The sequence below is a fragment of the Meles meles genome, chromosome 7 (assembly GCF_922984935.1).
Source record: "Meles meles chromosome 7, mMelMel3.1 paternal haplotype, whole genome shotgun sequence".
Taxonomy (NCBI): Eukaryota; Metazoa; Chordata; class Mammalia; order Carnivora; family Mustelidae; genus Meles; species Meles meles.
In genome coordinates, this window is record NC_060072.1 from 112,232,586 (window position 1) to 112,254,810 (window position 22,225).

Below are 22,225 nucleotides of genomic sequence, written 5' to 3' on the forward strand. Positions count from 1 at the left end.
GCTGTCTTCCAAAGTGGCTGTACCATTTTGCATCCCCACCGGCAATGAATAAGAGTTCCTTTTGCTCCTTAGACTTACCAGCATTTGGTGGTGTTTGTGTTAGATTTTGGCTGTTTTACTAGATGTCTAGTGGTAGCTCATTGTTTTAATTTGCATTTCTCTGTTGACATATGATGTGGAATATCTTTTCGTATGCTAATTTGCCATCTGTACATCTTTGGTGAGGTATCTGTTAAGGTGTCTGGCCCATTTTTAAAATCAGATTGATTGTTTTCTTATTTAAGAGTTCTTTGTATATTTTGGATAATAATCCTTTATTAGATGTGTCTTGTTTTCTCCCATTCTGTGGCTTGTCTTTGCATTCTTTCAGTATTGTCATAGACAGACATTTATAATCTTAAATTCCAGCTTATCAGCCATTTCTTTCATTGACTGTGTCTTAGTGTTATATCTAAAAAGTCATTACCAAGGCCAAGATCATCTAGGTTTTCTTGTAAGTTATTTTCTAGGAGTTTTATAGTTTGTGTTTTACACTCAGGTCTATGATCCATTTTGGGTTAACTTATTTAAGGTGTAAGATCCATGTCTAGATTTGTTTTTGTGCATGTGCCTGTCCAGTTGTCCCAGCACCACTGTTTGAAAAAACTTTTTATCCATTGTTTGCCTTTGCTCCTTTCTCAAAGATAAATTGACTATATTTACATGCGTCTGTTTCTGGGCTCTCTGTTCTGTTCCACTGATCTATTTGTTCTTTCACCAAAACCACACTGTCTTGAATACTCCAGCTTTATAGTAAGTCTTGAAGTCAGGTAGTGTCAGCCCTCCAGCTTTCTTGTTCAGTATTGTGTTGGCTATTTTTGGTCTTTTGCTTTTCCATATAAACTTCAGAATCAGTTTGTTAATATTTGTTGAGATTTTGATTGGGATTTCATTGAATCATAGATGAAGTTGGGAAGAATTTACATCTTAACCTTATTGAGTCTTTATATCTATGAACATGGAATATCTCCATTTATTTAGTTCTTTTTTTATTTCGTTCATCAGAGTTTTATAATTCCCTCGTATAGATCTTGTACCTATTTTGTTATATTCATGCCTAAGCATTTCGTTTTAGGCGATGCTTATGTAAATAATATTATATCTTTAATTTCAAGTTCCACTTTTTTTATTTTTTTTTATTTATTTATTTATTTTTATTTTTTTATTTTTTTTTATTTTTTTTATTTTTTTTTATTTGTAGTATATAGGAAAACGATTGACTTTGATTATTAACCTTGTATTCAGCAATTTTGCTATCATTCCTTATTTTAGGAGTATTTTGTGAATTCTTTCAGATTTTCATAACATAGATGATCTTGTCATCTGTGAACAAGGCAGTTTTATTTCTTACGTAAAATAACAAAAATTCAACAGAGTAAATTCAAGGATCTGTTGTCTTTCTTCAGTGATTCATGAGTCATGCAGCATCCCATCTAGCAAATAGAAAGGAGCTCCAAAGAGCTGCAGAAAAGGAGAAGTTTTTAAAGGTAGAAAGAAGTGGGACAAGGAAATCATAAAGGAAAGAAAGGATTATTTCAGGCAAGGTCACCTCTTTTAGGGGGATGAAAAGAATCTATTGCGTGAGTATCCTCACCAGTGTTGACTAGGAAATTCCATACTAACTGGTTAGGATCACATTCCTGAAGGAGGTTGAAATTGCAGTTAGGTTAGCCATTAAGTCTTGGTTGGTGACTTGGGTTTAGCTCAAGTGAATCCATTTGGGCATATTGCCTTCTTTTTAACAATTCCTTCCGAGTCTGTATACATTTTATTTCCTTGTCTGACTACATTAGCCAGGACTTTCAGTACATTTTTGAAAAGCAGTGATGAGAAATGACATCCTTGCCTTGTTCCTCATCTTAATGGGACCTTATAGTTCTAACCATTAAGCTTGTTAGCTGTAGGTTTTTTTGTAGATAACTCTTTGTCAAGTTGAAGTTCCCTTTCAGTCCTAATTTACTGAAAGTTTTTATTATGATTGGATGTTAAGTTTTGTCTGAGCTTTTCTGCATCTGTTGATAATGATCTTGTGACTTTTTTGGTCTGTAGCGTATTGATGTGGGGGATTACATTAATTAGTTTTTGAATGTTGAACCAACCTTGTATATCTGGGATAAATTGCATTTGGTCATTCCATATAATTGAATAAAACATCTTTGAGCTCTATTTGGTAATATTGTGTTGAGGATTTTGCATCTATGTTCATAAGAGATATTGGTCTGTAGTTTTCTTATAATATCTGTCTGATTTTAGAATTAGTATAATGCTGGCCTCATAGAATGAGTTAGGACGTATTTCCTTTGTTCTGTCATCTCAAAGAGATTGTAGAGAATTGGTATAATTTCTTTCTTAAATGTTTTATATAATTCACGAGAGAACCTGTCTGGGCCTGGTGCTTTTCTCTACTTTCTGTTTTTAGTTTCTTTGGTTTTTTGCGGGGCTTGAACTCATGACCCTGAGATCAATACCTGAGCTGAGATCAAGAGTCAGATGCTTGACTGAGCCACCCACAGCCACTGTGCTGTTTTGGAAGGTTATGGATTATTGACTCAATTTCTTTAATAGATATAGAACTATTCAGTTTATCAATTTTTTTTCTTGGGTGAGTTTTGGCAGATTATGTCTTTAATAGAATGGGTCCCTTTCATCTAGGTTGTTAAATTTGTGGTTATGGAACACAGTATTCCTTTATATCCTTTTAATTCCATGGGATCTGTAGTGATGTCCTATCTTTCATTTCTGATATTGTAATTTGTGTTTTTTCTTTTCTTCTTATTGAATTTATTGATCTTCTCAAAGAATTAGCTTTTGGTTTTACTGATTTTCTCTATTGATTTCCCATATCCAATTTCATTGATTTCTATCCTTATTATTTTCTTTTCTTTTGTTTACTTTGGACTTAATTTCCTCTTTTCTAATTTCCTAAGTTGGAAGCTTTATTTATTTATTTATATTTTTAAAAATTTATTTGACAGAGATCACAAGTAGGCAGAGAAGCAGGCAGAGACAGAGTGAGGGAGAAGCAGTCTCCCCACAAAATAGAGAGCCCAATGTAGGGCTCGATCCCAGGACCCTAGGATCATGACCGGATTCGGCCGGAGCCGAAAGCAGAGGCTTTAACCCACTGAGCCACCCAGGTGCCTCTGATGATTGATTTTAGATCTTCTTCTTTTCTGATATATGCATTTAGTATTTAATGCTGTAAATTTTCTTCTAAGCACTGCTCTTTCAAAGCACTGCTTTATACAAAATTTAGTAAGTTGCGTTTTTATTTTCATTTAGTTCACAGTATTCTAAAATTTGTCTTGAGATTTATTCTCTGACCCTTGTATTATTCAGAAGTATACTATTTAATAACTAAGTATTTTTGGATTTCCCAGCTGTCTTTGTTACTGATTTTTTTATTTGTACTCCATTGTGGTCAGAAAGCAGACATTGTAAGATCTCTATTCTTTTAAATTTGTAAAGGGTGTGTTTCATGTCCCAGAATGTGGTCTAGGTGAGTATTCTGTGTGAGTTTGGGAAGAATGTGTACTCTGCTATTATTGGATGAGATAGTTTATAGATGTCCATTATATCCAATTGATTGATGGTATGGTTGAATTTAGCTGTGTAGTTAGTGACTTTCTGCTGGTTGGATCTATTCATTTCTAATGGAAGAGTGTTGAAGTCTCCAATTATAACAGTGGATTCATTTATGTCTCCTTGTATTTCTATCAGTTTTTGCCTCCTGTAATTTAACACTCTCTTGTTATGTACACATTAAATACACATTAATGTATACACCTTAAAGTGTCTTTTTGGATGTTAAACCTTTTATCATTATGTAATGCCCCTCTTTTTTTTTTTTTAAGATTTATTTATTTATTTATTTATTTGACGGAGATAGCGAGAAAGGGAATACAAACGGGGAGTGGGAGGGGAACAGCTTACCACCAAGCAGGGAGCCCAATGTGGGGCTCAATCCCAGGACCCTGGGATCATGACCTTAGCAGAAGGCAGACACTTAATGACTGAGCCACCCAGGCCCCCTGCCCCTCTTTATTTCTGATAACTTTTCTTGCTCTGAAGTCTGCTCTGTTTGAAATTAATAGACCTACTCCCACTTTTTTTTTTTTTAAAGATTTTATTTTTTAAGTAATCTCTCCACCCAGTGTGGGGCTCAAACTTAACAACCCTGAGATCAAGAATTGCATACTCTACCTACTGAGACAGCCAGGGGTCCCTACTTTCTTTTGATTAGTGTTACCATGGTATATTTTTCTCCAGCCGTTGACTTTTTTTTTTTTTTAAAGATTTTATTTATGTATTTGACAGATCACAAGCAGGCAGAGAGGCAGGCAGAGAGAGGAGGAAGCAGAGAGCCCGATGCAGGGCCCGATCCCAGAACCCCGAGATCAGGACCCGAGCCGAAGGCAGAGGCCTAACCCACTGAGCCACCCAGGCGCCCCCAGCCATTTACTTTTAATATGTTTGTGTCTTTATATTTGGAGTTTCTTATAGACACCATATAGTTGAGTCTTGTTTTTTGATCCAATCTGATAAATTCTGTCTTTTAATTGGTGCTTTTGGATTATCAAAGGGATTATTAATAATTGAATTAATATCTGCCATATTTGTTAAAACTGTTTTCTGCTTGTTGCCCATATTCTTTGTTCCTCTTTTTGTCTTCCACTCCTTTTCTGCCTTTTGTGGTTTTAATTAAGCATGTTGCATGATTCCATTTTCTCTACTTTAACATATCCATTACATTTCTCTTTTTACTTTTTTTAGTGCTTGCCCCAGAGTTTGCAATATACATTTACAACTAGTCCAAGTTCACTTTCAAATAACACTGTGCTGCTTCATGAGTAATGTGAGTACCGTATCATAACAAAATAGTCTTAAGTCCTTCTCATCTCTGTATCACTGCTGTCATTTATTTCCCTAATCTAAGCATACATATGTGTGTCTGTATGTATATGCATATACATGCTATATATGTAAGCATACATGATTGAGTTGCTATTATTTTTTTGAACAAACTGTTACCAATTGATAATTGATAATTCTTATCAATTAAGAATAAAAAAAATAAACATTTTTACCTTACCTTCACTTACTCCTGTGATGCTCTTCCTCTCCTAATGGAGATCCAAGTTTCTGACTTACATTGTTTTCTTTCTCTCTAATGAGCCTCTTTTGACATTGCAAGCAAAGACAAGTTTACAAACAACATATTTCCTCAATTTTTGCTTATCTGAGATTTTTACGTGTCCTTCATTCCACATGCACAGAATGCTAAGTTGGTGGGTTTTTTTCTCTCAACACTTGAAATATTTGAGTTCACTCTGTTATTGCTTGCATGATTTCTGAGGAAAAGTTCAATATAATTCTTTACTTTGTACTTCTGTAGGGAAAATGTTTTTAACGCTGGCTTGTCTTAAAATTTTCTATCTTTGACTTCCTGTAGTTTGAAAATGATATGCCTAGGTGTAGGGTTTTTGTTTTGTTTTGTTTTTACATTTTTCCTACTTGACATTCTCTGAGCTTCCTGCAACTGTTTTTGGTGTCTGATATTAACTTGAGGAGGTGCTCAGCCATTATTGTTTTAAATATTTCTTCTGTTCCTATCTCTTTTCCTTTTTGTATTCCAGTTACATATATGTTACACTTATTGTAATTGTTCCACGGTCCTTGGATATCCTATTCTTTTTTTCCTGTCTTTGTTGTCTTTGCTTTTATATACTCAAGCTCAGAGATTCTTCCCTTACCCATGTCTAGTCTAATATTATATAGGCCCATCAAAGGTATTCTTCACTTCTGTTATAGATCTTTTCGATCTTATGGTTCTTTTCCAGTATTTCTCTCTTTGCTTACATTGCCCACCTGTTCTTGCATGCTTTCTGCTTTATCCATGAGAGTCCTTTGCTTATTAATCATAATTGATTTAAATTCTTGTTGTGATAATTTCAACATCTGCAGTGTCTGTTTCTGATGCTTGCTCCATCGCTTCAAATTTGTTTTTTGCCTTTTGGCGTGCCTTGTAATTTTTTCTTGATAGCCAGACATCGTGCACTTGGTCAAAGGAACTGCTGTAAAGAAGCCTTGGGGGAAGGGGCGGGATTTTATAGCCCTATGATTAGGTCATAGGTTTTACTGAACTATGGCGTCTGCACTGTGAAGTGTTTCTCAGTTTTTCCTTTCCCTATTAGGTGGGATGAGATGGCTTGAGTGGGCTGAGTTGGGTATTTCTCTACTCTTGTGTTGGCTAGCCTCTGATTAGTTAGTTTCTCTTAAGGGCAGTCCTTGCTAAGAAAAACGGAGTGGCCTGTTGTATTTCGAAATGGTTCATTTTCCTCCCTCTGCCAGAAGCATGAGGGGAATTTTCTTTGCTATTTATTAAGAGCACCTGGTTGAGCTCCTAGAGGTAAATCTCACAGAATTGTAGGGGTCTTCCTATGACTGAGTCCCCCTGGAGTTTTAACTCTGCATTGGCCACAGTGAGCCTCCAGCTGTCCAACAGCGCTCGTCCCCAGCATGATTTCTACTCCGGTAAGCTGTGACTCCCCATGTTCACCTGTCTTTCTCTCCAGTCTTGGGGGCAGTAGTTTGCCCTGGGCCATTACCTCTCTATCTTACAGATCCTAGAGTAGTTGTGGATTTTTCAGTTTAGCTTTTCAGTTAAGATTTTCAGTTTGGATTTTTTTGTTTAGCTTTTTACTTGTTAGGGAAATGTGGTGACTTCAAGCTCCGTACATGTGGAAGTTGCTCTCAGGTTTTCTCTCCCAGTTTTTGTCCACACTGAGCCTCTAGCAGTTCGTCAGTTTCAGTTCCAGTTCCAGTTCCAGTTCTCCTCCCTGGGCACGGGTTCCTGGGGAGGTGACTGCTTAGGAGTTTCTGCTCCAGTAAGTTATGATCCCCTCTATTGCCTGTTGGTCACTTCAGTCTTGGGGCAGCATTTGGCCCTGTGACCTTATTTCTGTTGGAGATCTAAGAAGTTACTGATTTATTTCTCAGTTTGTTCAGCCTTATTGCTTGTTGTTAGGATGGAGTGGCACCTTCCAAGCTTCTTTTTTTTTTAAGATTTTATTTATTTATTTGACAGAGGGAGCACAAGCAGGGGGTGTGGGAGAAGGAGAAGCAGGCTTCCCTCCGAGCAGAGAGCCCAATGAAGGGCTCAGTCCCAGGACCCTGGGATCATGACCTGAGCTGAAGGCAGACACTTAATGACTGAGCCACCCAGACGCCCCCACCTTCCAAGCTTCTTAAGTGCTTCCCAGAAACCAGAAGTTAAAATGACCTCAAGCTGAGACTTTACAAGGATCTCATTTTGGTTTTAGTTACTTTATCCACAGGCATTATTCCCCAGACTTGGACATAAGTCATATGGTTACAATTTCCATACCTTAGACGTGAAGGAGTCTCAGTCTACTTCTGATCATTCCTTCTTACTGACACTCACCATCATGTGAGGGTGAAACATATTTCTATAATTCCTGTGAAATGTCTGTATGGAATGTAGAAGCTGGGGCTCCTGTTCTGTGGTGCAGTACTCAATAGGCATTACCAATTCATGTTCTTTCTCTTGGTTTTTCTTGAAAAGGAGAATGGCCTAGAAGTGTTTATTACTGTCTAATTGCATGGCCTTAGATGAATCATTTTCCTGAATATTCTTCAGATTATTTATAAACTCTAGTTTCTTTTTTTTTAATAATTTTTTTAAAAGATTTTTTAAATTTATTTGACAGAGATCACAAGCAGGCAGTGAGGCAGGCGGAGAAAGAGGGGGAAGCAGGCTTCTCACTGAGCAGAGAGCGCGATGCGGGTCTTGATCCCAGGACCCTGAGATCATGACCCGAGCCAAAGGCAGAGGCTTAACCACTGAGCCACCCAGGCGCCCCTAAACTCCAGTTTCTAAGGAAGTCATTAATAGTGTCTGCCCATTTTACAAGGAGTTTGTGAAGGTTAATTAATTTCTGTAATGTTTAAGGCCTTCAGGGATTAATTTTTTTTTTCAAGATTTTATTTATTTATTTGAGAGACAGAGAGCACAAGCAGGCAGAGAGGCAGGCAGAGAGAGAGGAGGAAGCAGGCTCCCTGAGGAGCAGAAAGCCCGATGTGGGGACTTGATCCGAGGACCCTGGGAACATGACCTGAGCCAAAGGCAGAGGCTTTCACCCACTGAGCCACCCAGGTGCCCCCCCAGGGATTAATTTTTAATGTGCAATAAACCTTGCTTGTTTGCATATGTTATGGTAGGCACCATGCTAGATTTTAAGTATACAAAAGTTAAATAAAATATAGGCCCTACTTCAGAGCTCAGAACTGGTTGAGGAGATAGAAATGTAAAACATTAATAACCATGTGTAACATGTTATATGTTGTGGGGTAGATCTGTTCAAAGTCAAAGGAGGGAGTGATTAATTGGGGTGCAGTTAGAAATAAAAGTTCAACTAGGAACACATTTTTTTTTAATTTTATTTATTTACTTATTTGACAGAGAGAGAAAGAGAGACAGTGAGAGAAGGAATACAAACAAGGGGAATGGGAGAGGGAGAATCAGGACTCCCACCAAGCAGGGAGCCCAACTTGGGGCTCGATCCCGGGACCCTGGGATCATGACCTGAGCCAAAGGCAGACCCTTAGCGACTGAGCCACCCGGGCGCCCCGGATTATAATTTTTTATTTTTGTTTATGTGGTATTAGAATTACAAGATAAGGCTTTTGGGTTTTTTCTCTTTTTTACCTTATTTTTTAAACCCTGCCAGAGAGTGTCGAGTTAATAAAGATTGGAAATCACAGGGTTAATTTGTGGCCCCCAGCTCTGTCAAATATTAGCCTTGTGTTTGGGAGAAATTCATTTAACTTCTCTGAGCCTTAGTTTTACCAATTACAAAATGGGAAGAATAGCTCTGTCTCACAAAAATAATGATATAAAAGTATTTTGTGAAAATGCTACATTTTTACAAATGTCAGGTTTTTAGATATGTCTTTAAGAGTATATGTTTTTTTCCTCTTCCTGAGTCTGAAGATTCCTTTGCATTTTGATTCTGATTTTTCATTGCCCTGCAGCACACTTAGGGCACAGACTAGTTGGCATATTATGATTTTCCCTGACTCATCCTTGTTCCCTCCCTCCGCTTTCTCACTGTCTTTCATTTCCTGGGATTGTGTTCCTACATTAGAAGTAAGTCTGTCTTCTGAAAAGGGCAGTACAAGTCCACCGTGGTAAGGCTTCTCTTTTATTTTCTCTTATGTCATGTACTAAACTAGATATTTACTATGAAAGATTTAGTTTTAAATTACATAAAAGCTTACTGGTGAAATGTCATCTGATGTCTACCATAATATTTAATATTTAAGTAGTTTGAATAAAATTAATTTTTGCCTTTTTTCTCTTTGACTTAAAGCTTCTTATTTCTATTTTAGGAATAAAAGAGAAAGTATTTTTGTTTATAATCAAGGATATTTGAAGACTGTTCTAACAATTTCTTACCTAAAAGTTCCCAAAAGACAGAGTTTTTATACTCCAGGAGGTAACACATAATTTGTGATCTAAAAATCACTAAATGGGTTTTGTAACTGAAATAGTTTTAGTGTAATGAGGTTAAGTACTGTTTCATGAAATCTGTGTATTTTACTTGCATGTGTGAGTATTCACTGCACTGTGTTCCCAAAATATATTTTTTGTGGGTCTTGGTCATTAGAATAGATGGAAAATTACTGGGAATATCTTTCCCACTTTGCATTTTCTCATTTTAATTTAATAGTGATCTGAGAGGCATATGGCACACTGCTTGACTAAATGTAGAAGAATAATTACTGTTTCTATTTTTTAAGGGGACTACTTGAGAGTTAGATACTGTATAATGGCCGAAAAGTAACCGTTAACGGTTTGTTGGTACATCTTAGGGCAGGTGAGTCCCTAGATGAGTTTACCAGGGAATATGTCTTTGGAGTTCTGCCAAAGCATCTTCAGATGGAAAAGTTAAGTCTGTAAGGAGCTCAGTTTGTCAGCAGCTGTGACCCTATAGGTAAAATGCTGCTTGAAGTGGCGGAATAATTTGTAACAATGTGAACCCCAAAAAAGGGAAGCAAAATGCAGTCGATACAGGCAGAATAAAGCAGCCACTGCACATTTTTGAAATGGTTCTTTTAATGATCTGCAAGCTCTTTTTACTTTGTTCCTACCACCAAAACCAATGTTACAGTTATATTTTATCTTACATTTATTTAAAAATACTCCCCTTGTCTCCATATTTCAGTTTCTTCTCTCTTTCCCTTTTTATTGGAAAGGTTTCATGCACATATCTTTGTGTACTTGCTTGAAGAAAACAGCAAGAATAACCTTTTCTATTTACTTCTTGCCGTAAACTCAGGGGAAAACATCTGTAAGGTAATCAGGGGACTACAGCCTAAGAGTTTGCGTCATGTAGTTGATAAAAGCATGGTCCTGGGAGGTAAACTGCCTGAGCTTAAATCCAGTTCAGTGATTTTGAACAATAATCCTCTTCGGTTGATTGAGTTTCCTGGTCTGGAAAATGGAAATAATAATAAGGCTTACTCCATAGCCTTGTGAGGTTTAAGTAGGTCAGTATCAGTAAAATCTTCAGAAGGACATGGTAGGAGTGCGTGCAAGTTAGTGCATGTTACTGACAAGCAGTTCTTTTTTTTTCTTAGTAGTTTATTCTTTTTTGTTGCTGTTTACATACTTCTCTCTCTCTCTTTTTTTTTTTCTCAAAGATTTATTTATTTGACAGACAGAAATCACAAGTAGGTAGAGAGGCAGGCACAGAGAGAAGGGGAGGCAGGCTCCCTGCTGAGCAGAGAGCCCGACTCAGGGCTCAATCTCAGGACCCTGGTATCATGACCTGAGCCGAAGCAGAGGCTTTAACCCACTGAGCCACCCAGGTGCCCCCTCTCTCTTTTTTTAAAATTACGTTCAGTTAGCCACTGTTTCTAATGTAATGTTCAGTGATTCTAGTTATGTATAACACCCTGAACTCATCACACAAGCAAGTTCTCATAACAGGCTCAGAGACCCTGGGGCAAGTTACTTAATCTCTCTGGGCTTTCTCTGGTTTTGTTTTTATTTTTGTTTTCAAAGAAAGATATAGTTCTCTGATTGTTCGTGCATACTTAAACTCTGATAGTTGGTCCAAATTAGCTTTATGTTTTTTTGAGTCCTGGAAGTTATTCCTTTGTGTTTTTTGTATCAATGGGACTACAAAGATACTTCCAACAACAAATATTTTGTGCTAAAAATGATTTTAGATTGTTGGACCGGCTCTAATGCTACTTGTCGACGTTATTCCCCCTAAGGTACTAAATTTTTTTTTTTTTTTGAAGATTTTATTTATCCATTTGACACAGAGAGAGAGAGAGAGTGAGCAAAAGCAGGGGGAGCAGCAGGCAAAGGGAAAGGGAGAAGCAGACTTCTGCTGAGCAAGGAGCCTGATGCGGAACTCTATCCAGGACCTTGGGACAATGACCTGAGCTGAAGGCAGACACCTAACCAACTGAGCCACCCATGCACCCCTAATGTGCTAAATTTTACCCAAGAAATTATCTAAAAAAGCTCTTTATCTTTTAGTGAAAGCCTGCTCTTCACTAATAGCAGTAATTTTTGAGAGAGAGACCTCTATTTTTGTATTTTTGCTTTATATGAATTGGTCCCAGGAGTAAAAGTCTCAGTGGTCATCTATTTTTTCTTTAATGCTTCTTACATAAGAGCACAAAATTTTTGGTGTATATTCATTAAAATGTGATGTTCCAAGTAAGAAATAAGTTGTAAGGCAGGGAAGGCCATGACAGCAAGGAAAAAAGCAATTAAATCTGAATTGACTTCTGAGCCATGTATTATTCCAAAGTTGTAATTTGGCAAACTTGAGAAAGGGAACAAAGAGTGTTCTTAACCCTTTTGTTAGCTTTAAGCTGTTAAAAGTAAAGCAAAATGTAATTTTACACTTAATTCTATGTCAGTTTGTTAATTTTTCCCTTATTTCTTCATGATGGAAATTTTGAAATTTCTATTTCATTTGTTTTGGTTTGTAGCCCTAAAGAAAAAGCAGCAAAGGTCTCCTTTCTGAGAATTAAAATTTTTACCTTTTGCTTTATGGTTCTTTTGTTTTTGTTGTTGCTTTTTTAATCAGTTCTTGCTATGAGAGTTTCTGTTTTTAGAAGTGCAGATAAGTAACTTGTTGAGAATTCTTACCAGTGAGCACTTCAGACTGCTCTGACCCTTGGATAACCCTTCTGTTTGAAGAGCTCTGTAGTTGTAAGGACTCTGTGAGTCCAGCTGTACTGTACGTCTCTAGAAGTGGCATGGAAACAGATTACAAAACTTGTAGAGTGTGAAAAGAGTGAGAGCAGATGTGATTCTAAGACTAAGAATAAACAGCGTGAGAAGTTAAATTCCTTACCTCTTAATGACTCAGTTGGGAGGTGAGGGTGGTTAGGAGCACTGTTTGTTTTTTATATGAAAATTTGACAGTATTAGGGGAAGGCTAACAAAAACACACTGTTTGAAGTTACTTGTAATGCAGTAACTGCCATTCTTTGACTATTTTGCATAACTCTGAAATACATTTTCTTTGAGAAAATAGGGTAGTTTTACTTGCTTCTTGGGGGTCAGAGACTGTGATTGGTTCAATCAATGGCATAATTCTGTTAACACTTTTCCAGCTTCTTCCTCTTCACTTAACAAAAAGAACCCAGTTTTTAGATGTTGAGTTTCAATAATGAAGAAAAAGAATGTAATCTTAAGCAGGGCCTCATTACCCTTTTTTTTTTAGCTACTTCGCAAGGTTTGAAGATAGAGGATTATAAAGTTGCTGGGCCATATTTAGTTTCTCATGTGGATATTTTGAGAAAGCAAATAAATGAAACAAGTGTACTAAAGTCAAGTCAGTAAGGGGCAATTATGTACATCGTGCTACCTTATACTATCACTACTCTTCTTTCACTGCCTTTTTTCCCTCCCTGTAAAATTATTCCTTATATGAGTCATTATTTCTGTTTTCACAATGAAGCTCCTTGAAGAGATATAGATGAACTATTGAATCTATAAATGATGTGGCAAAGAGAAATCCCTTTGTAACAAGGTGTTAGAGGATTTGCGCAACTAATTAGAATTGTGTTCTGGCAAAGATCTGGGTAAGTACAACTTCACAGGAAAACCGAGTTTAGCTGTTAATCTGGCTTTGGTGATTGGGTCTTCCTTACTCTTGGACCTCCAGGTATACTCCTCCAAAAAGGTTACGGAAATGGTTCCCTGGGTAGCTATTTTCATCATGTTAACTACTGTCACTCTCTGTTATTGGTGGTTCATCAAGAATCAGCAAACTCAGAATGTCCCTATAGTCACTTGGTAGTCTTAATCATCTTACTTCTTCCTTTTCATTGTGCTAGAGTATGATTGGGCTTTGGGAGGATATCGAGGGAGCCAAATTGATTACAGCCATTATACCCATTTTTGTTTCTCAAGATAACAATACCTGGGTCCTGGGGCGCCTGGGTGGCTCAGTGGGTTAGGCCTCTGCCTTCGGCTTGGGTCATGGTCTCAGGGTCCTGGGATAGAGCTCTGCATCGGGCTCTCTGCTCAGTGGGGAGTCTGCTTCCCCCTGACTCTCTACCTGCCTCTCTGCCTACTTGTGATCTCCGTCTGTCAAATAAATAAATAAATAAATCTTTAAAAAACCCAAAAAACCAATACCTGGGTCCCACCTTCAGAGATTCTAATTTGATTGTCATGGGTTATAATTTTAGCATAGGTAGACTTAAAACTTTCACAGGTGTCTCTAATTAGGCAGCAGAGTTTGAGGGCTGCTGTGTTACCTAATCTCCCCAACTAGATTTTAGACCCCTTGAAACAAATTTTAATCTTAAAATTCTTAAACTTTATTAGATATGTTTATATGTTATCATAACATTATATTTCATATTATATTATATATATCATTATATATTATATATGATTATATAATCATAAACATATGATTATATGTTATTATATTATATTATATGTTTATTAGTTAAACACAACTATAAACATAAAGAAGCCAGTTGTTTAAGTGTTCGAAATAAATATCAAGAAAGCCATGGTGAATTACAAATTTTTTAGTGAGTAGTGTAGAATACCAAGAAAGAGAATGATGGTTGTAGAACTCAATCAGGAAATGCTTCTTGAAGAAGTATAGTCACATCTTGAAGAAGTGTGAGAGACTTTTGTTGGAAAGCAGCAGGGTGTTAGTTGGATGTGTTGTGGGATCCGGCTTATGTGATTTGGACTAACCGTGACTAAGAAAGGCAAGACTTTGTTGATTTGTTATGTTCTAATCTTTTGCATTTGAGCCATTTGTGATATATCATTTTTTTTTTAAGATTTTATTTATTTATTTGACAGAGATCACAAGTAAAGAGGCAGGCAGAGAGAGAGGAGGAAGCAGACTCCCTGCTGAGCAGAGAGCCCGACACGGGGCTCGATCCCAGGACCCCGAGATCATGACCTGAGCCAAAGGCAGAGACTTTAACCCACTGAGCCACCCAGGTGCCCCCATTTGTGATATATCCTAAACTGAGTTTTGGTTATGAAAAAAACAGTCAAAAAACAATCCTGAGCTTGTTTGATCCTACGCAGACCTCCACTGGGTGTCTGTCTTCTCTGTGTTTAGTAGAAGAAGTTGGCTAACAGATGTGTTTCCTCTTCAGAGAGGCTTGCAGGTCTAGAACAGTAGGTTATGAGACATGTTACTTTCTGTCTTTGTGATTCCAAAGCAGCAGTCCTGCACAAAGAGAAATGACAGCTGTTCCTCCGTGGAAAAAATCCCAGATTCATGAGCTGGATCAGCTTGTCTAAGTTCCCCCCCCAAATTAATATTAATCTATTAATATGATATTAAATATAATTCTATTAATACAATATGTGTTAGGATTCTATAAGGCACTTGGCATGGGGCTGAGAATAAAACCAGTACAATGAAGATGTTTAAAACATACCTTTAATCTCTAGGGACTTAGTAGGGCCGTAAGACAGATACACACAATTTACTATATATTTTATTTTTAAATTTTATTTCATTTTTTAAAAAATATTTTATTTAATTATTTGACAGAGTGCACAAGTAGGCAGAGCAGCAGACAGAGGGAGAGGGAGAAGCAGGCTCCCCACTGAGCAGAGAGCCTGATGCAGAACTTGATCCCAGGACCCTGAGATCGTGACCTGAGCCAAAGGCAGATGCTTAACTGACTGAGCCACCCAGGCGCCCCTACTATATATTTTAAAGCAAGAGAACAGATAAATCATTTAAGGGTTTAAAGGTAATGAGAAGGATTCAGAAGGGCAGAACTGAGGAGGAGGGCATTCTGGGTAGCTAGAACATGGCAACTTGAGTCAGAGAGAGAACTTTTAATTCTCTTCAGCACCAGCAGTATGTGACCTTGGACAGCAAACACTGAGGTATAGCCATATGCATAGAAATCTAGAAATGAATAAAGAACATTTCCTATCAGTGCCTGAGAAAAATCAGAATAGCTAGTGTTCAGCGCTGCCTTTGTATCCAAAGATGGGACCAGCTTTCCTGTTAAGCATTTGCTGGCCTTCGCTGTGTAGTCGGCTTATGTTGGGCATTACAAGGGGATAGCAAAGACGTTTAAAGCATGTTTTCTTCCCTTGAGATGTTTATAATCTATCTAGTTGGGGAAATGACCAATAATTGTGAAAAAATTAGTGAGAAGTATGGTACAAAATATATAATTATGGTATTTTTTGTAGCCTAGACTCAGAGCTATGAGTTGAGGAGAAATAAGAGAGGAGAATTGGATTCAGTCCAGAGGGGTTAGAATTTAAGCTGGATCCAGATAGAGCTAGATGAGGAGCCTTTTTTTTTTTTTTTAAAGATTTTATTTATTTATTTGACAGACAGAGATCACAAGTAGGCAGAGAGGCAGGCAGAGAGAGGAGGAAGCAGGCTCCCTGCTAGGCAGAGAGCCCGATGTGGGGCTCAATCCCAGGACCCCGAGATCATGACCTGAGCTGAAGGCAGAGGCTTTAACCCACTGAGCCACCCAGGCGCCCCTAGATGAGGAGTCTTGAGTTGGAAACCATGGATAAGTTTCAGGGACTGTGAAATTTTCCCTGAAATGGTGTGTATGCTTTGTATGAATGCATGGTTATAAAGGAAAAGTCTCACATCTTTTGTTACATTGTGAAATGTTTTCTGCTCATCAAAATGTCAGCGCCATTATCTACATGAGTAAGAAGACAGGGCTTGGGGATTGATTGATTGATTGATTGATTGATTTTTAGGGCTTGGGGATTTAGTACAGTGCTTGTAGGTAACAATGAGTAACCTTGTTAAGATAAGTCTTCCCTCTTACATGGGCACCTGATTTGTGAATAACACAAATTTGGGCTAATGGCTGTAGGGATAGAAAGGAGAGAAAACCCAGCAATTGCAGTACTAGGTATTTATCCAAAGGATACAAACATAGTTATTCAAAGGGACATATGCACCCCAATGTTTATAGTAGCAATGTCCACAGCAGCCAAACTATGGAAAGAGCCCAGATGTCCATTGACAGATGAATTGATAAAGATGTGGTGTATGTATGTGTATGACACACACACACAAACACACACACACTGGAATATTAGCCATCAAAAAGAATGAAATCTTGCCATTTGCAACTGTATGGATGGAACTAGAGGGTATTACGCTAAGCAAAATAAGTCAGAGAAAGACAAATATCATATGATTTCACTCGTGTGGAATTTAAGAAATAAAACAGATGAACATCAGAGAAGGGAAGGGAAAATAAAATAAGATAAAAATCAGAGAAGGAGACAAACCGTAAGAGACTCTTAACCATAGAAAACAAACTGAGAGTTCCTGGAGGGGAGGTGGGGGGGGGATGGTGTAACTCAGTGATGGACATTAAGGAGGGTACTTGATGCAATGAACACTGGGCATTATATGCATTTAATGAATCACTGAATTCTGCCTCTGAAACAAATAATACACCATATGTTAATTAAATTGAATTTAAATAAAATTTTTTTTATTTTTTTTTATTTTTTTATTTTTTTTAAAGATTTTATTTATTTATTTGACAGAGAGAGATCACAAGTAGACAGAGAGGCAGGCAGAGAGAGAGAGAGGGAAGCAGGCTCGCTGCTGAGCAGAGAGCCCAATGCGGGACTCGATCCCAGGACCTTGAGATCATGACCTGAGCCGAAGGCAGCGGCTTAACCCACTGAGCCACCCAGGCGCCCTAAATAAAAATTTTTTTAAAAAACAAGAAAGAAAAGACTGGCCTTACCTTCTCCCTATACTGCAGCCTTATATTTGGTTTCCTGGGAAAACATTTAATGTGCCCAAGAAGAAATAATATATTATTCTAAATATTGTATGACGTTGCCCTCTTGCTTTTTATCTGGAGGAGACAGATAATTAGAAGTAGATTTGAAATGGACCACTACTTACTCTGTTTTATAAAATTCAAACTGAGCCTTTATCTAAAGGCCGATGCTACCTTAGATTCATCTTTTCTGTTCTGAGTTAGTGATGGTATCTACCGTAATGGGGGGTGGGGGAAGTTGAATTCATTTTTCAGTAAAACCAGGATCTTTGTCAAACGCAGCAAGAGTGCAGGGAAAATACTCGCCTTCCATGACATAGAGACATATACTTATTTTATATCCAGAAAGACAGTGGTAGTTTGCTCTCCATGAATTAACATTTAAGTGTCAGCAAGGCCTCATTACTCTTCTTTTTAACTACTTTGCAGAGCTTGAGGGTAGAGGATTGAAAGCTGCTGGGCCATATTTAATTTCTCATTTGGAGATTTTGAGAAAGCAAATAAATAAAATGTGTACTAAAATCAATAAAGGGGGGCGCCTGGGTGGCTCAGTGGGTTAAGCCGCTGCCTTCGGCTCAGGTCATGATCTCAGGGTCCTGGGATCGAGTCCCGCATCGGGCTCTCTGCTCAGCGGAGAGCCTGCTTCCCTTCCTCTCTCTCTGCCTGCCTCTCTTGTGATTTCTCTCTATCAAATAAATAAATAAAATCTTTAAAAAAAAAAAAAAAAAAAATCAATAAAGGACAATTATAAACCTCATGCTACCTTATACTATTACTACTTTACTACCTTTTTCCCTCCTTGTAAAATTATTCCTTATATGAGCCTTTATTTCTGGTTTTCACAGTGGCACTCCTTGAAGAGATGATTTAATAAACATATGTATATCTGTTTATAAATATAAATATATATGTTATGTGGCAAAGAGAACTCCCTTTGTAAAGAGTGTTAGAGGATTTGCATGACTAATTAGAATTGTGTTCTGGCAAAGAGGTAGGTAAATACAACTTCATAGGAGTTTATTTTTTTAAAAAATTTTCTCGTAATCTCTACATCCAACATGGGATGACCCCAGACTCATGACCCCAAGATCAATAGTTTCTTACTCTTTCAACTGAGCCAGCCAGGAGCCCCAACCTTCATCTTTTTTTACTCCTCATCTCATGCTTTGGAATACTGAAGAGCTAGTATTGGCCTGAATATACTATGATGTTTCTCAGTGCTGTGTTTTTGTTTATGCTTTTCTGCTTCATGGAGCATCTTTCTCATCTCTTTCATCTTTTAGTTCTTTTTTAATTTTTTTTTTTAGAGATTTTTTAATTTATTCATTTGACAGACAGAGATCACAAGTAGGCAGAGAAGCAGGCAGAGAGAGGAGGAAGCAGGGTCCTGCTGAGCAGAGAGCCCAATGTGGGGCTCGATCCCAGGACCCTCGAAGGCAGAGGCTTTAACCCACTGAGCCACCCAGGTGCCCCATCTTTTAGTTCTTAATCTTTAAGATCCAGCTCTGTTGTTCTCTCTTCTTTTTTTTTTTTTAAGATTTTATTTTATCTTTATTTATTTATTTTTTATTAAAGATTTTATTTATTTATTTGACAGAGAGAGATCACAAGTAGATAGAGAGGCAGGCAGAGAGGGGGGTGGGAAGCAGGCTCCCTGCTGAGCAGAGAGCCCGATGTGGGGCTCGATCCCAGGACCCTGAGATCATGACCTGAGCCGAAGTCAGAAGCTTAACCCACTGAGCCACCCAGGCACCCCTATTTTATTTATTTTAAAGATGTTATTTATTTGACAGAGAGAGACACAGTGAGAGAGGGAACACAAGCAGGGGGAATGAGAGGGAGAAGCAGGGTTCCCACAGAGCAGGGAGCCTGATGCGGGGCTTGATCCCGGGAGCCTGATGCGGGGCTTGATCCCAGGACCCTGGGATCATGACCTGAGCTGAAGGCAGATGCTTAACAACTAAGCCATCCAGGCACCTCTAAAGATTTTATTTTTAACTAATCTCTATGCCCAGTGCGGAGCTCAAACTTTAAACCCCAAGATCAAGGGTCATATTATCCACTGACCATGCCAACTAGGTACCCCTCCTTCTCTAGGTTTTAAACTATATATATATATTTTTTTTAATATTTTATTCATTTGACAGAGAGAAACCACAACCAGGCAGAGAGGCAGGCAGAGAGAGAGGAGGAAGCAGGCTCCCTGTGGAGCAGAGAGCCCGATGTGGGCCTCGATCCCAGGACCCCGGGATCACGACCCGAGCCGAAAGCAGAGGCTTTAACCCACTGAGCCACCCAGGCGCAAACTCCTGGCAGGAGGCAGAGATTTTAGTGTTTTATCACTGACATCTAAACAGCAATAAGAAGCAAACTACTTTCAGGAATAGTAGAAATCCAGTATGACTCCCAGAATTTTGGCTTAGCTGACCGGTGAAATATTTTTTTGGTCTCCAAATTGAATTGCAACATCAAGGAGACAGGAGTCTTTGGCATTAGTTTTGGTGAAAGATAATGATTGCTTATTTTAGAGTAATAGCAGAAAATGTTGAGAGGAGGGGAAAACTATATTTTGCTATATTAATATATAGTAAGAATATTTTGAGATATATTTAGTATTTCCTGATGAAACAGAAGGAGAGGATGATGATGAGGTAGATGCTTAGCTAAAATAAAAACTTAAAATTGGGATAAGATAGAGAAATGATGGAGAAGTGCTGTTTGTAGTTTGTATTCTTCAGTAGGATAAGTGTTATCTTCTGGCTATCTGTAATTAATGATTTCAGCTGTTGATGGGTGTGCAGTCCTTATGCACTGTGTTTTGTTGTGAAGTGACTCTATAATCATGCATTAGTGACCAAGTCCCAGAACTGTTGAGTGGTCTTATATTACCATTGTAACTGATGAAAAGAGAGTTTAAAAGAAATTAAATCCCATAATATTATAGCCGTGAAGGTCTCATTTCTATGCATTTTGAAGCCTGGGAGAGGAGCCCATTTGAGGAAATAATGCTAATGGCAGATCTTTTTAAAAATAAGGGGCGCCTGGGTGGCTCAGTCAGCTGAACGTCTGACTCTTGATTTTAGCTCAGGTCATTATGTCAGGGTGGTGAAATCAAGTCCTGCATTGGGCAGGCTGGGCGTGGAGCCGGCTTAAGATTCTCTCTCTCGGGGCGCCTGGGTGGCTCAGTGGTTTAAGCTACTGCCTTCAGCTCAGGTCATGATCTCAGGGTCCTGGGATCGAGTCCCGCATCGGGCTCTCTGCTTGGCGGGGAGCCTGCTTCCTCCTCTCTCTCTCTCTCTCTCTTTCTCTGCCTGCCTCTCTCCCTACTTGTGATCTCTATCTGTCAAATAAATAAATAAAAATTTAAAAAAAAAAAAAAAGATTCTCTCTCTCCCTCTGCCCTGTCCACACCCCACCTGCACAAGCTCGTTCTCTCTCCCCCCAAAAAATAAATAAATAAAATCTTAAAAATACAAAATGAAATAAAAAATAAGATTATTAACTGGCATAGACTCCTAGTTACTTTAGTACTTTACCCCCTCTGTTTCCTTTAACCTCAACTTTGTTTACAAGTATCCTTGCCCCCAAACAATTGGTTATTTTAATATCCAACTAAGTAGTCTTGTGCTGGCTTCGGCAGCATATATACCAACTAAGTAGTCTTGTTTTTGTTTTTGTTTTGTTTTCTTTTTAAGGTTTTACTTATTTGACAGACAGAGATCACCAGTAGGCAGAGAGGCAGGCAGAGAGAGAGGAGGAGGCAGGCTCCCTGCTGAGCAGAGAGCCTGATTGTGGGGCTCGATCCCAAGACCCCGGGACCATGACCTGAGCTGAAGGCAGAGGCCTTAACCCACTGAGCCACCCAGGCGCCCTTTTTTTTTTTTTTTAAAGATTTTATTTATTTATTTGACACAGAGACACAGCGAGAGAGGGAACAGAAGCAGAGGGAGGGGGGAAGCAGGGAGCCCGTTGAGGGGCTCGATCCCAGGACCCTGGGATCATGACCTAAGCTGAAGGCAGACGCTTAACGACAGAGCCACCCACGTGCCCCAGTAGTAGTCTTGTTTAAGAGTAAAAGTCCTGGGGGTGCCTGGGTAGTAGTTCAGTGGGTTAAAGCCTCTGCCTTTGGCTCAGATCATGATCCCAGGGTCCTGGGATCGAGCCCCACACCAGGCTCTCTGCTCAGCAGGCAGCCTGCTTGCTTCCCCCTCTCTCTGCCTACTTGTGATCTCTGTCAAATAAATAAACAAAATCTAAAAAAAAGAAAAATATTTTTTAAAAGGAATAAAAGTCTTAACAGTCAATAATAAAAATATAATAGAATTTTTATTTTTTAAATTTTTTTTAAAGATTTTTATTTTATTTCTTTGACGGACAGAGATCACAAGTAGGCAGAGAGGCAGGCAGAAAGAGAGAGGGGGGGCGCCTGGGTGGCTCAGTGGGTTAAAGCCTCTGCCTTTCGCTCAGGTCATGATCCCAGGGTCCTGGGATCGAGCCCCGCATCGGGCTCTCTGCTTGGCAGGGAGCCTGCTTCCTCCTCTCTCTCTCTCTGCCTGCCTCTCTGCCTACTTGTGATCTCTATCTGTCAAATAAATAAATAAAATCTTTAAAAAAAAAAAAAAAAAAAAAAGAGAGAGGGAAGCAGGCTCCCTGCTGAGCAGAGAATCCGATGTGGGGGTCGATACCAGGACCCTGAGATTATGACCTGAGCTGAAGGCAGAGGCTTAACCCACTGAGTCTCCCAGGTGCCCTGAATTTTTATTTTTTTAAAAGATTTTATTTATTTATTTTAGGTAGAGAGCGGGGGAAGGAGCAAAAGAGGAGGGAAAAGGAATGGGAAAGAATC

General features: G+C 38.6%; 1 protein-coding gene across 10 annotated transcripts in view; it reads left to right on the forward strand.

The window, feature by feature from the left end:
- The window catches only part of BCL2L13 (BCL2 like 13), an 85,523-nt gene that overhangs the window by 57,971 nt on the left and 5,327 nt on the right, over positions 1–22,225 (forward strand). For 3 of the 10 annotated variants that reach the window (XM_046010978.1, XM_046010975.1, XM_046010974.1), the window contains one exon: positions 4,813–4,894. The exons of the other annotated variants lie outside the window; for them this stretch is intronic. In XM_046010978.1, the coding sequence (XP_045866934.1) occupies positions 4,813–4,893 (81 nt within the window). In that variant the 3' untranslated portion in view covers position 4,894. The remainder of the gene's footprint in view (positions 1–4,812; positions 4,895–22,225) is intronic. 10 annotated transcript variants of the gene reach the window in all.